Source organism: Penicillium psychrosexuale (genome assembly GCF_028828465.1).
Source record: "Penicillium psychrosexuale strain IBT 29551 chromosome Unknown utg000003l, whole genome shotgun sequence".
In the NCBI taxonomy this organism is placed as follows: domain Eukaryota; kingdom Fungi; phylum Ascomycota; class Eurotiomycetes; order Eurotiales; family Aspergillaceae; genus Penicillium; species Penicillium psychrosexuale.
In genome coordinates this window covers 2,322,083-2,335,860 of record NW_026643188.1, presented here as the reverse complement: position 1 = coordinate 2,335,860, position 13,778 = coordinate 2,322,083, and the positions used below count along the sequence as shown (strand labels likewise).

At 47.8% G+C, this 13,778-nt stretch overlaps 7 protein-coding genes across 7 annotated transcripts; 5 read left to right on the top strand and 2 right to left on the bottom strand.

The window, feature by feature from the left end:
• Positions 1–101: 101 nt before the first annotated feature.
• N7518_004809 (SNARE domain- containing protein) lies at positions 102–603 on the bottom strand (the record flags this gene model as incomplete). The annotated part of the gene is made up of 3 exons (XM_057185736.1): positions 102–260; positions 384–492; positions 578–603. The coding sequence occupies 3 exons, from the start codon at positions 601–603 to the stop codon at positions 102–104; spliced, it is 294 nt and encodes a 97-aa protein (XP_057042506.1).
• Positions 604–1,348: 745 nt separating this feature from the next.
• On the top strand, positions 1,349–3,705 carry N7518_004808 (Zn(II)2Cys6 transcription factor; the record flags this gene model as incomplete). Its single annotated transcript, XM_057185735.1, has 7 exons — positions 1,349–1,410; positions 1,470–1,596; positions 1,645–1,700; positions 1,754–1,843; positions 1,898–2,205; positions 2,267–3,156; positions 3,214–3,705. The coding sequence occupies 7 exons, from the start codon at positions 1,349–1,351 to the stop codon at positions 3,703–3,705; spliced, it is 2,025 nt and encodes a 674-aa protein (XP_057042505.1).
• Positions 3,706–3,903: 198 nt separating this feature from the next.
• On the top strand, positions 3,904–5,254 carry N7518_004807 (NAD(P)/FAD-dependent oxidoreductase; the record flags this gene model as incomplete). The annotated part of the gene is made up of 2 exons (XM_057185734.1): positions 3,904–4,994; positions 5,059–5,254. The coding sequence occupies 2 exons, from the start codon at positions 3,904–3,906 to the stop codon at positions 5,252–5,254; spliced, it is 1,287 nt and encodes a 428-aa protein (XP_057042504.1).
• Positions 5,255–6,084: 830 nt separating this feature from the next.
• On the top strand, positions 6,085–7,207 carry N7518_004806 (transcriptional regulator family TF; the record flags this gene model as incomplete). Its single annotated transcript, XM_057185733.1, has 2 exons — positions 6,085–6,468; positions 6,524–7,207. The coding sequence occupies 2 exons, from the start codon at positions 6,085–6,087 to the stop codon at positions 7,205–7,207; spliced, it is 1,068 nt and encodes a 355-aa protein (XP_057042503.1).
• Positions 7,208–8,008: 801 nt separating this feature from the next.
• N7518_004805 (ankyrin repeat domain-containing protein) lies at positions 8,009–9,126 on the top strand (the record flags this gene model as incomplete). The annotated part of the gene is made up of 2 exons (XM_057185732.1): positions 8,009–8,733; positions 8,784–9,126. The coding sequence occupies 2 exons, from the start codon at positions 8,009–8,011 to the stop codon at positions 9,124–9,126; spliced, it is 1,068 nt and encodes a 355-aa protein (XP_057042502.1).
• Positions 9,127–9,530: 404 nt separating this feature from the next.
• N7518_004804 (uncharacterized protein) lies at positions 9,531–10,985 on the bottom strand (the record flags this gene model as incomplete). Its single annotated transcript, XM_057185731.1, has 5 exons — positions 9,531–9,757; positions 9,815–9,980; positions 10,043–10,353; positions 10,413–10,765; positions 10,825–10,985. The coding sequence occupies 5 exons, from the start codon at positions 10,983–10,985 to the stop codon at positions 9,531–9,533; spliced, it is 1,218 nt and encodes a 405-aa protein (XP_057042501.1).
• A 641-nt stretch (positions 10,986–11,626) lies between these two features.
• Positions 11,627–13,347, top strand: N7518_004803 (uncharacterized protein; the record flags this gene model as incomplete). The annotated part of the gene is made up of 3 exons (XM_057185730.1): positions 11,627–12,313; positions 12,371–12,745; positions 12,814–13,347. 3 exons carry the CDS (start codon positions 11,627–11,629, stop codon positions 13,345–13,347), a joined length of 1,596 nt encoding a protein of 531 aa, XP_057042500.1.
• Positions 13,348–13,778: the final 431 nt, after the last annotated feature.

The following is a 13,778-nucleotide window of genomic DNA, read 5'->3' as shown; positions in this document are numbered from 1 at the left end:
TTTTCGATACGAGTCTCGTTCCAGCAAGGGTGTCGAGTATCGAGGGGGACGTGGGTAAAGGGTGACGAGGGAGAAGCAGGTTGGAAAGACGTAAGAATCCTTCAAAAGATCCATCCAAGAATGATATAGAGAACGACACCCGCAGCAATACACATGCCCGCAATCTTCAACACGGCCACAGAATCGCCTTGTTTTGCCATCCGCGTGAGTCGAGTGGCGCTACCTTTGAGGTTCGTCGAGAAGGAGGAGAAGACATCGTTCTAAGAAGGTAAGATTGTCAGTCGCAAGTTAACCCGACCGAGGCGCCGGTCAAAGGTATCTGCAAGTAGCAAACACATGCCCTCAATTATTATCGGACTAGCGAAAGATTGATCAAGACATACCGTATGGTCGAGAGTGTCCTGATTCCGCGCATTATCATGGATATCAATCGTCACCGACCGGAGAGCTGAGACCTTCGAGGAGAGGGAATTGAGGAGCGCATTATTCTGCCTTTTTCGAAATCAGCATTCAAATCGATGCATAACTCCTTTCATAGGGACATCCGATGGGACAAGGTGGAGAAAGGGGGACATACTGCTCGCGTTCGTAGGCGTCACTCATTTTTGATACTTTCAAGTTTCCCTCGATCTTGAAGGATGCTTATTCGGAATAATGCAAAGCGCGCCGAGGCTGGAAGAATTGTCACTGAAATGAGGAGGTGAGTGGCCAAAAGCCTGGGGAATCGGAGCCGACGTCAGCCTAGTGGCAGATCAGATCACATGATCGTAGATCTTCACTATGTGGAAATTACGACTTTGCATTTATATTATCTTTGAGAGGCAGAGTTGAACAGTCTCACACTGTTTAGGTCACAGATATACATCCCAGTGCTATGTATAGCACGCCGTGTACGGAGTACACATTCGCGCATGATCTATAATACGGGTCCACTTTGTACGCAACTTCGAGTTTCATGATGGGCAGATAGCTCATGATAAAGAGGAAAGTCATCTTACAATTGGATATCATGCTGATATCTGCGACCATCTTTCGAATGAGTGTAGAATAAACACCCAAGTTTGGCGCTTTTGAAGCCCATTTGGGATTATTGTGACAGTGCCCGAAGATATCTCAACCAAACCCACACATCTTCCACTGAATTGTGCCCTCGAGTTTTGTTTCTGTTCTTCTTCTCACAGTCAAAGCCCATCGAGCCTAGATAGAGAAATATAGAAGAGAAGCTGGGGAGGCTATATTGTACTTGGTATGTATTGTTTTCGGACCCACAGCCGTTCCCCGCCTTGGATCGTCGTTTTACCCGCGTGGAACAGTTCAGGTCAAAGTTTTTTTTATCATGATTTGCAAAATGGCCTCAATTGAAGATGAAAGACCATCAAAACGAGTCCGTCAGGCTTGTGAGCCATGTCGGTGAGCTTGAACCTCGGGTGTCCTAAGCTGAGAGCCAATTGGAGCTGACATTCCCGCAGCCGGAAAAAGTCGCGTTGCCCAGGGGAGAAACCGATTTGCTCGTACTGCGAGCGACTGGGTCAACAATGCGTATATGCAGGCGCCGAGATTGTAGATGAAGGCCTGGCGCACTCGCAGAAGATGATGGTAAGTCGCATTGATGCCTAGACCTAAGCAGATTCTAATGTGGCATAGGAGCAACGCATTTCCGGCATTGAGGGGAAATTGGAACAGTTGGTGGAATATATCACGTCAGTTCTAATTTCCGTTCTGTTTCGTTCCATTTGGCTGATTGAAGTCGTAGGCGACCTGCCTCAAATCACCTCCCTTCGCCAGTTGTTCCCGAGAATAACCCTCAGATACCAGAGCTTCCACCTCCGGCAAGCTCTTCTATGTGAGTTCAACTTGGGATATACTCGCAGGAGACCTTCATTGACGAATGAAATAGAGCTGGATCATCTGCGGTCCCAGATGCTGAACTTTATCTGACCTTTTGTAATGCACAGCCCCTTCTGTTATTCCCCCACAGATCCTCTCTAGTCTCCCTGGGGAAGCGGGACCCCGAGCTTCTGCTCGCAATTGAAGCTCTTGGGGTCCGCTTCAAAAGACCAGGGATCATTGACCAGGATATACAACTGGAGATCAAAACAAAAACAGAAAGGGCCTCTCAGATGGTCATGATGCGTTTGGCGTCCGGTACTGTGGAGCTATCTACTATCCAGACCCTATGCCTTCTAAGTATGCTGGAGTTCACAGGTAAAGCAATCCCGGCTCATGCCCTTGTGTCCATTCCTAACATTGTATTTCATCTGTTCAGCGGGTCATATCATTCGCGCGGGGTCTTATACCACACTTGCCACATATTTGATGAGAAACCTCAGAATAAATGGCCTGGAGTCTCTAAGCAATTTGGAAACTGAGCGCGATGAGCGGAAGCTCTGCCATGTAAGCCTCGTCATGCTTAGGAACCTTCAGGGGTCCCTATATCCACCTGGAGATAGCTTGGACTTACTTGCAGAGCCTGGTCAAACCGTCTCTCCATTGGCAACCATGATTTTTAACAAAGAGATCGCCTATGGTACCAGCTGTGACTCCAAGCCAGATATTGGCATCAATGGTAGCAGTGTTTACACAAGCGAGCTGTGGGCGATGGCATGTATTTATGCCGCAAGCCATGTCGGCGTTGACGCTCATCCCCCATGGTCTCCAAATTCTGAGTACGCCATGATAAATTTCCGACACTGTGAGCATGAGAGTCTCATGCCACTTAGGTTCCGACTTCATGCAAGTCGGTTCCAAGACCATCCCCCCGCCGAACTTCAGGCTCATCGTGACTATTGGAGCCCATGGCTATTCTTCCAGTTGGTTTGGCACGCGGTGCCTTGTTTAGTAAACCATCCGTTTCTTTTATCTATGCGACTTCGGAACTTCCGGAGGACAATGCCTCAGTCATTCCTCCGGAATTCTTTCGAGCAGCTGACCTTCCACTCGGGCTGGGTTGTTCATTTTCTTGAGCTTATCGAGGCCAAAAGCTTCGAGGTATCTGATCCGACTTTAGGGCAATGTGTGGCAATTGTCGCTACGATCTATCTTCAACATAGTTTTGTCGAGGATCAAGCTTTTAAGAGAAAGGCGCAAACGGGATTTGAGAAATGCCTTAGATTTCTACGCAATATGAGTTATCGGTGGCCACACATTGATCGACAGGTTAGTTTTTTTTTCCAGGCTGTTTCTTTGGCACACCGGTCCTGATGTCACTTCTAGGTCCGACAACTCCAACAACTCCGGGACAGCATTTCCCCTGGAGGCCTTATGACAGACAACACCGCCCCAGCAGGAACCAATTCCCGTCAGAAGTGGTCTGTGAACTTGCAGTTATTGTGGAAAATTTTAGTATATGCCCATGCGAGCAATATATCAGATCCTGCTAGTGACATCTTTGGCCCGGAACTTGCCAAAGACAGTGTCGGATGCTCCGGGGATCCTTCGGCTGGCGCTATCACCGAACGTGATTTTGCTTTGATTGGATCTGCTGGGATATCAGGTCACAAGACAGTGGCTCCCGAGTGCGTAACCTACCCACCTGAGCAGACTGAAGATCCTATACAAACGCCGAGTCAGACCTCACCGAGGATGGACTTTTCCGGGCTTCCGGGAGATCCCAACATGGACTTTAGCGGCGGTGATACTTTGTTTCTGCAGCTTCAAGATTATGGGAGGGCGTTTGAGGATTGGCTAAGCGTTAACCCAACGTGAGTTTAGAATGTAAACATTCTATGCATATCTATCTACCTCCGATCCGGGGAACACGGACCGGATCCGACTTTGCCGGACGCCAAGACGGTACTGAGCCGGCTTTCCTTACCGACACCCTCTGCATTTTATAATCCTGGGAAATCCTCCAACCGATTGCAATTTGACAAAATTCCTCTGGCTGTCAATCTGTTCTTCAAAATGACTACAGCTAAGACAGACTCAATTCTGATCGTGGGCGCCGGCGTCTTCGGTCTTTCGACCGCTCTTGAACTCAACAAGCGCGGATATACGGATATCACCGTCGTCGATCGATTTGTACCACCATCAGCAGATGGAAGCAGCGTTGACATCTCGCGCATTATTCGCGCTGACTATGCCGACCCAATCTACTCTCGAATGGCCCGGGAAGCATACAATGGATGGACCACCGAGTACAAAGATCAATACTTTGAATCGGGATTCGCCATGTTTTCGGAAACGCCCAAGAATGCATACATAGAGAAATCTAAGACTATCATTCGGGCGGCAGGTGGCAAATTAGACGATCTCGACGACGCCATGGATATCCGCAAACTTTACCCTAGCGTTCAAGCAGACTTTTCCGGCATGAACGGATATCACAATCCGAAAGGTGGATGGGCCGATGCCGCAGGCAGTATTCAGAAGCTTGCTTCCAAGTGTACTGTCGCGGGCGTTTCCATCATTGCCGGGCCTCGCGGTACTGTTGTCTCCCTGCGCAGGGTGGGGTCGCGCGTTGTTGGTGTCAACCTTGTTGGAGGGCAGGTATTGCTTGCTTCACAGGTGATCTTGAGCACCGGAGCGTGGACCAACCGTCTTGTAAACATGGGTCATGCGGCATCTTCCTCTGGCCAGCCTGTTGGTTTCATTCAGTTGACCGAGGAGGAGGCTCTCGAGATGAGAAAGATCCCGGTCATGATCAACATGAGCTCTGGCGTCTTCTCGTTCCCGCCCACACCAGACACAAATGTTCTCAAGATGGCACGCCACGGCTACGGATATGCAACTGATATCGTTGTCAATGTGGACGGTGTTCAGAAGTCACTCTCATCGCCGAAGCTCGAAAGCAGCAATGCGGCCACTGGATATCTGCCCGACGATGCCGATGAATCGCTGCGAAAGGGCTTGCGTCAGTTCTTCCCTAAGCTGGGGGACCGCCCTTGGATGAACCGTCGACTGTGCTGGTACACGGATACCCCTAATGGTGACTTTATTATCGACCACCACCCAACCATCCAGGGCATATTCATGGCTACTGGGGGTGCAGGACAGTAAGTGTTGATGGAACTATCACTTTGCACAGTAAAGACTTTATACTAACTAACCTGGTTTTAGTGGATTCAAATTCCTCCCTATCCTGGGCCAGTATATCGCGGACTGCTTTGAGAACAAAGCACCCGAAGCTTTGCGCCAAAAGTGGAGGATGAATCCGCCCGGGGGTGGTGACTCGAAAGGGCCGATGGCAGGTGATGGAAGCAGAGGAGGGCCTCCTTTGAGAAAGCTGAGCCCTCTCGAACAAGCTAAGCTGTAAATAAGGATGCAGTATTGGATGTCACGAGGATAGATATGACGATCGAATATATTTCTCGCCCATGCGCTCGGTAAGACCATCTGGACACATACCGTAGCTTTTGGCGGGCTAAATGGCGATGCTCCACATGATGAAGCGTGAAGCGCTATAGGTCTATATCGGGTTAGACCGAGCTGTATTCAATTCAGCCTCATTTTTATAGCCAATAAAACCAGCCAATCAGCGACGTACAACTCAGCCTTGAGGAGCGGTACATTTGACCCGAAGCGGTTAGACTGGGCAGCCGCAATAACCTCAACCTAGTTGCTTAGAGCCTTTTTTAGTGCAATATATTATGGTTTTGTAGCTCTCTACGGCGTGTCCCGCACTGAATATAGACGCGCTACTGAAAGCCTCCAGTGTTCGTTTTGAGATCCACGCTCCGCTTCTCCACTCAGGTCTTCACCCCACCATGCCGGGTGTCCCAACAGGTCGGGCCTGTGACGCGTGTCGCAAGCAGAAGAAAAAGGTACGTGCCATAAGACTATGGCACACGTTGCTAATCCTAATAATATACCAAGTGCGACGAGAAACAACCTGAGTGTGGACGATGTCTTCGTCTGAAAGTGAGCTGTGTGGGGTCCGGTCAGCAACGATTCAAGTTCAAAGAGCAACAATTTTCCCCCAAATCAAATCGAAACGGTCAAATGACTCTCACATCAAGATCAAAATCAACAGAAAAAGAATTTTTTTCTTTTGAAATACCCCGGGCATGTCCTAGTAATAGTATGATGTCGTTGACCAATTCGTTCGTCGGCGCCATAAAACGATCCACTGACCTCCGGTACAATATGTGGTGGGCTTTCGGCACTTTCCTGGAAGATGTACCCCGACGACTCGGCAGCAACGAAGCACTCGACCGCGCAGTTGACGCTGTAACCACTGCCCACGCAGGCTTCTGCACTGGTCAATCAGTTTCGGCTGAGACACTAGCCAAGTATTCATACGCGCTCAAGACCCTGAGAGTCTATCTAGATCACCCAGTCCAGGCGAGTGCTTCCAGTACACTATGTGCTGTCATGATACTTTTGGTCTGCCAAACATTTATCGGAAATAACGGGCAAATGATATCAGGACATGCGCAAGGGGCCGCCAGCATTCTGCACGCGCGAAAGAACTTTGGGCCACGCGATGACTTTGAGCGTAAATTGTTCCTCTCTTTACGCGGAAGCGTGGTAGGCCACACACGACTCCACCACTTTTCTTGCCTAAGCTAATCATATACCTAAGTTATTCGAGGGCTTATACAATGATGCTATCGACCTGAGCTCCGAGGAGTGGGATTCCTTAGTCAAGAATGACTTTGATCAAGACCAACCCGAAGGCCAGATTTTGCGATGTCTAGCGCGAGCCCCGGTTCTAATGAAACGCGGCAAACAAGCTATACGCGATGGCGAAGATTTGATGCTATTGACGATGGAAGTCCGACCAATATACGAAAAATGCAAATTGATCCTGGGCGAATTGCAAGCACGAACAGTCGAATTTGAAAAGTCCGGGCTCACTATGACAGAAACCTTTATGGGCCGTATCTTGAGAGCACATTATCTCCGCACCCATGGAATTGGTCTCGCAATCACGACATTTTTCAATTGCATTCTCCAGGCACTGGATCCCAGTGACTATACATGCATGGTAGAATCGAGATCTCTTGTTAAGGATACTCTCGAACATGCTCAGAAATCCAATGTTTACAGACCAGTTGGAGCAGGATACGTAATAATGTGTCTCTCGGCAGCTTGGGCCGTTACTGCAGATCCCGAACTGCGGTCAATGGTGGAAGCCGCCTTGATTGACTATCATGGTGACTTTGTGACCCGTGATGTCGTGAATATACCCAAAGAGCTGGAACAGGCGAGTGAGAATTTATGGCTAGGATTGACTGCTCAGGCGAATGCAATTTTTATCCCCTAAGAATAGAGCTGTGTAACACCCAGTCTTCTCGTGGCATTCACAACTCACACCAATACTTTCCTCGTAATCAGGCTAGGACGAATGTTGAAGTCGATGGACCTGGTGATTTGGAGATTGCATTAATAGCGCTGGCGGATAAGGTCTCTGGCGACGGATTATATGCTAGCGAATAACATTCTCGAACAATCCACGGTATTAGCAAAGTAGTCGAAGGCTTAACCCCTAGGTATTATATAAGTAAGGTCTTATTGAATTGCTAATGGTAACAAAAGTAGTTCATTTAAATAGGACTAAGGTAGAAGGTCGACTCATAGCACATATCTCTTTGACTCAAATGTTTCCAATGCTTAATTGTTTATTAATAGGAATAATATAAACAAGTTGATTTCTAGGTAAATCGTAGGTTACGGCCAATTCAGCCTCAAGGACAACCTTGGGTATAGAAAGTGGGAGACGCCTGACAAACAAGGCCACCTGGGTACGCAACAAGCCTCAATTGCTATACATTGTCCACCTTCATCTGATTTTCCTCCTTGTGATTGTGGCTTTACTATCACTCGCACTTTATCTGCTCAAAATCCCCATCTACTCAACTTTCTTCTCTCTTCCTCAACCTCAAGTGCTCATCTCCCACCTGCTCATGTCTCATCTTGAATTCCTTTCTCTGCTTGGCAACTTGTTTACTCTTCTAGCCAATCTTTCTTTCATCTTTGTTACAAACCCTTCATCTCGATTCTCTTTCCCTCGACTGTCACATCTTCAGCACCCAGTACTTTGACATTGCCTCTGGCGACAGCGATCATGTCGCTTGATATTCTACCCACAGAGCTCATTCTCATGATTGAGAAGAATCTGCATTCCCAAAAAGACCGCAATGCCTTGATTCGCACGAGCGCGCGTTTCGCCCTCATGTTCGACGAGAAACTATACAAGAGCTGCTCAGCACAGGAACACAGCTATATTATCCTATGGGCAGCTAAGCGAGGCCTGGAGGGCACCATACGCAAGTGCCTGAAGGCTGGCGCCAAAATTCCACGGCGAGATAGATTCAGGTCTCATTTGATCGATCGCGACGCACCCGAGTCTTTGAGTGTCATCCCACGGCACCCCAAATCACACCCATTGACCGCAGCAGCCGAATTTGGCTCACTGTCTTGCGTCAATCTTTTCCTTGAGAAAGGCGTCAATCCCAACTTGTTGGATGAACACTACGAAACCCCACTGAGACAGGCTGCAGGAAATGGCCATGTCAATGTCGTTGAGTTGTTACTTTCCAGCGATGCTCTCGCATTCACGGGTGCCTTCAAGCTGCGACGACCTCTGAAGATTGCTGCGGCTCGCGGTCATTTACCCGTGCTCAAGGCTCTGTTCTCTTTCCTTGGAAGTGCCGATCGGAATCTCACCGTCAAAGATGCTGCCCAGATCATCCTATACGAGGGACTCTGGCACAGCAAAGAAAGTGTTGTCAGGTATGCACTCGAACAGGGTGCGGATGTGAATGACGAAAATTCCGAGTTCGTGTTGCGGTTCGCTCCAGATCTACGCCCAGACGACCCCCCGAGAAAACGCGATCCAGATTGGTCCAAGGTCACAAGATCGGAGTGACCGTTCGAGGGATCCCCACCGCAGGCTGGTCGAATCTCATCCCCAATACCCTCCACGCTGCGCTCGTTGGTGGTGCTAGGAGGCTGGTTGATTTGGTCCTTGCCAGTGGTTATGATATTACTCAAATTGGGCCCATCCTGCGGTATGCAGTCCTTCGGAGAGAGAACGTACTCATCAGTAAGTTGATGAACATGGGGGTCAATATCACCTCAAAAATCCTTTGTGAGTCCGTTTGTGGTGAAGATTTGGATATGAAGGAGTTCATGAAGGGGACCTTGGAGAAGACTATGGAAGAACTGGGACTCAATAATTGACCAGACTGGTACATTTGTTTTGCGCCACACCGAAAGACCATGTTGACACATTCTCTCTACAAACATTTTATCAACCTCATATTTGCCTTGCATATTTCCAGTTTCTGTCATTTCTTCCTCTTTATACCTTCTACCTAGAAGATGAAGATCTCAGAATTAGGACATGATAAATTAAAAAACCAAAGAAAAAACATCTGAGCAATGAAATCAAGCCTTTGAACACGGGGCATCTGATTGCTGGGCGGTCCTGTTTTATAATAAAACTTGATTTTGATTTAACTACTTCTAGATAGAGATTTCATGTAAGCGCTCCAATTCTTGAGCCAGGATATTATTAAAAAGCAATCCTCAACGCGCTCTGTTAATAAACAGTACGTATATTGTTCGCCCATTCTGATCACATCCTATGAAAACAGCTGGTTCTTCAATTCCACCAGATCTTGCTCTGAAGCATGCCTCATCATCCATTCGTCTTGCATGAGCTCATACGAGTCGGCCCTCACTTCCGGATCCCACGTTAGTATCTTGCGTATGAACCGGAGAAACTGGTCTTTTTCCTCTCCTGGTGGGATGGTAGTGACGAATTCCTCCAAAGTAGTTTTGGGGATGGGGGGCTCCGACACCCAGTTGCCTATAAAAAAGCTTTGGTAAGCTCAAATGTGAAGCCTAGGGTTCAAGGGAGACTTACCCTGTTCATCAAAATATGCTGAAAATAATGGGCTCTTGCGAATCATCTCCAGTGGTGGAGGACCCAGATATCCGATATACTGGGCCAGTGCCAACGGAAGAACATACTGATTGTTGACTCGGTCAATGGGGTCGAATAGGTTCTTCCCTTCCATGAGCTCAAGTGTCTGATTGGTTTTGGACCTGAGTTAGACATAGTATCACAAAGTTTAGGTGTACTAGTACTTACCATGACACCGATAGAGAACACATCAACAGGATACTCCCAAGGCAGGCCTAAGAGGACCTCTGGAGCTTTATACAAATCAGACATCCACCAATCCTGGTTAGTCTGTCCTTCTGCTAGCCGCATTTGCCCAAAATCAATAAGAATCGGGTCACCTAAAAGCTCCATCATCTTAGCTCGTCGAGACCTGTATACGGGAGCCGCTCCATCAGTCGTCATTATAGGGACGCTAGGATCCTGTGACTCTTGGCTCTCGATGCCCTTGAGGCAGCTATCATCATCGAGTTGCATCAGAACATTTTGAGGTGAAATATCTGCTCAGAGTTTAGTAAGCGGGAGATGCAAAAGGTGCCGCTATCTCATTTGAACGTACCAGTATGTATGACACCGCAGACTGAATGAAGCCAGTCGACGGAAAACCACAAGCAGTGTATGATGGATTTCACCAGAAGCTTGGGCAGGATACTATTTGGAAACGCCTCCTGTAACACGCGAATACTCTGGCCTTCAGGTTTTGAAGCGATGCAGTAGTATCGGCCATGTAGGGACGCTTGATCATTTTCAAAGATATCGTCTGCAAGACGCGTAAACCCCACCCCGGGATGGTCGCCTTCATCGGTATCCGCGAATCTCTTCAAGCGCCGCAGCATGTTGATCTCGTTAAGAATCGGGGAAGAGTCGGTATCTTGGCTAATACATACTTTGAGTGAGGTATACTGCTCTGCCCTAAAGAGTGCGTGAATACTAGTATTCAGAAACAGATAGGATAAGTAGGATTTGCAAACCTCTGATCCCAGGCAAGCCAAACAGTGGAATACGCCCCGTATCCTAGCTTTGCAATAACCCGGTACTGGTCCTTAAACACCTCGCCAATTTTTACCGGGTAGTAATGCTTTTCATGATACCGTGGTAAGCTCTGTTCTTCGATTCTTTCTCCAGCAGCCATCGTGTGGTTGAGTCGACAAAATGTCAGAGGCACTTGCAGGAAACATGGTCGTCTGATTTGCCATAACGATCTAGGGAGAACACGCATTTTGGAAATGATGAGGAAGTCTCCCCTGAACATGATTGCGGAGCGAAGCGAAGCATATTAAATCACAAGGTCTTCTTACGTATATGTCACGTGCCCAAGTTTTCTTCTATGCATCCGCTGCCAAGCTTTTGTGGCTTCGGGAACACCCCTGGGCCGTGATGATCATCTTGAGGCTTCCAATTTATATCCTTAGGCTCAATTTCTTATCCAGAGGTGAAATAGGAGTCCTTGTACTATCAGAGTATCGGAGATATGAAGCAAATAGTAGAGTTACCCATTTGCATGATAATGCAGTCCTACAAATCCATACAGCGATAGAAAAAACAAACATACGCAGAGGCATTCTAGAAGTTTGCTGTGATGTTTGACATTAGATTATCTGACCATATGATCTCGTTTGTTCTTGATTCTTTGTCTGTATTTGTCTAGAATTTTGATTTAAATTCAACTGTTTCCTGTCCTCTTTTTGAATCTCGTTCAACCCTCATCATCTTCATCTTGCCTCCACCGCGAGCTCCCACTATCCCCATCAAGTCCCATCAAGAGCTTACATTATGGAGTCTCTCCAACTTTCTATGAATACCTTGGAGATAGGTGAGCATATGAAGCTTGTCAAAGGGGACACTGGTTCCTCGAAAACATCGCCATACGAAAACACCCGCTTGGACGAGGAACTGATAACGGCACCTCTATTCTCACTCTCTGCTTGTCGGGTCCTGGATACCGACCGTCTGTATAGCGAGCAAGCTCTTGAAAGAGACACATTTCCACAGTATGGACTGCTTGGTCTGCGTAACCGGTCCAGCAACACACCGACACAAGATGATCTTGTGTATGCAAACGTGTCAGCGCCTTGGTCTGCCTTCATCTGTGGGAGTCAAGGAAGTGGTAAAAGTCATACCCTGTCCTGCCTTCTGGAAAATGCATTGATTGCATCCTCCCCAGCCGGGAAGCTAGCATCACCTCTGGCTGGACTAGTCATTCACTATGACAATTTCACGGCATTTTCCAGCACGCAGTTGTGCGAGGCAGCGTATCTCTACTCCTCAGGCATTCCTGTCCGAGTTTTGGTCTCCCCGACCAACTACCTTGCCATGAAAAAGGCATACAAAACACTGGCAGGCGGTTCCAAAATGCTGACGGTGCAGCCATTGTATCTGCCACAAAAGGATCTCAACATCGGCATGATGAAGACCTTGATGGGCATCGGCAACAAAGCCGAGCAGCCTCTTTACATTGAGGTATGTCAGCACACCTATCATCCAAGCTGACAACGTACTAATAAGCTACTCACATAGGTTGTGATGAAGATTCTTCGGGACATGGCTATAGCCAACCAGGGGAAATCCGGATTCAATTACAGTGCGTTCAGAAATATTCTTCAACGTGAAACTTTCTTGAAAGGCCAAATCGGGCCTCTGAATATGCGCTTGGAGGTGCTTGAGTCATTTTTTGAGCCTGGATCTGTGCCTGGTGCAAGTCCCAACAAGTCAAAGCAACACGATGTTGATGATGTCTGGAAGTTTCCTCCGGGCAGTTTGACAATAGTTGATTTGAGCTGCCCGTTCGTTGGTCAAGAAGATGCATGCGCTCTCTTCAACATCGCCGTTTCCCTGTTTTTGAAGAACCGCCGAGACACAGGTCGTATCATTGCTCTGGATGAAGCACACAAGGTTTGTGGCCCTTCCTAATTTCCTGAGTCATCCATTATCTTTTATACTGACACTTAATTTGATTCTAGTTCATGACCTCAACGTCGACAGAAGCCGCAGATCTGACGGAGACACTGCTATCTGTCGTCCGCCAGCAGCGACATCTGGCCGCCCGCGTCTTGATAGCCACACAGGAACCGACTCTTTCACCGTCACTTCTTGAGCTGTGCAATGTGACCATTATCCATCGCTTCTCGTCGCCAGCTTGGTTCAAGGCGATAAAGTCACACATCGCGGGAGCTGGTATTGAGAAATCTGATGCAAACGCCGCGGCCTCGATCTTTCACAAGATTGTTCGTTTGCCGACTGGTGAAGCTCTGGTATTCTGTCCAACAGCGCTGTTGGACATTGCAAAGCACAATGCCCAAGGGAATGAGGAGGCTTCAAGTGTCACCTCTTCCGATCGGCCAGTTAGTGAAGAAGGCTCGTCCTCTGCAGACAGCACTCGGGCCAAAGATGAGCCTGCTTCGGATCGCGTTGTCCAGCTCGGAACAGCGTACGCTCACATTCGAGTGCGGAATAGGATCACTGTCGACGGTGGTCGCAGTGTCCTTGAGCGTTGAGGTTCCCCGGATTGAAGTGGAAAAGTAAGGTGCATTTATCGTGCATGAAAAATTTCCGCTATAGTTAGACTATCTAGAATGTGGATTTCTACGTGCTACCTACTTAGATGTGACAGGTGATCAATACAATGCTTGAAATTATGTCTTGCTGTTCATTGTATGCAGACTTCTTTCCGCATCATCCACTGAGTACAATAAAAATCTTGATGATTCATAGTCTATTCGTAAGACGAATATTTACCATGACTATACTCCGTACCGATAATGCTTTTAGATCCCTTTGGACATTCCACGTCATATTTGAGGCTTGGGAGAATGCTGACGACAACTCTCAACTCTAGAAGGACCAGACTGAGACTCTCGAGATCAATGGGTTATACAAGATGCACTGCGAACCCAAACGTAGCTTGGCCTGACAGTGGTGGAAGTGT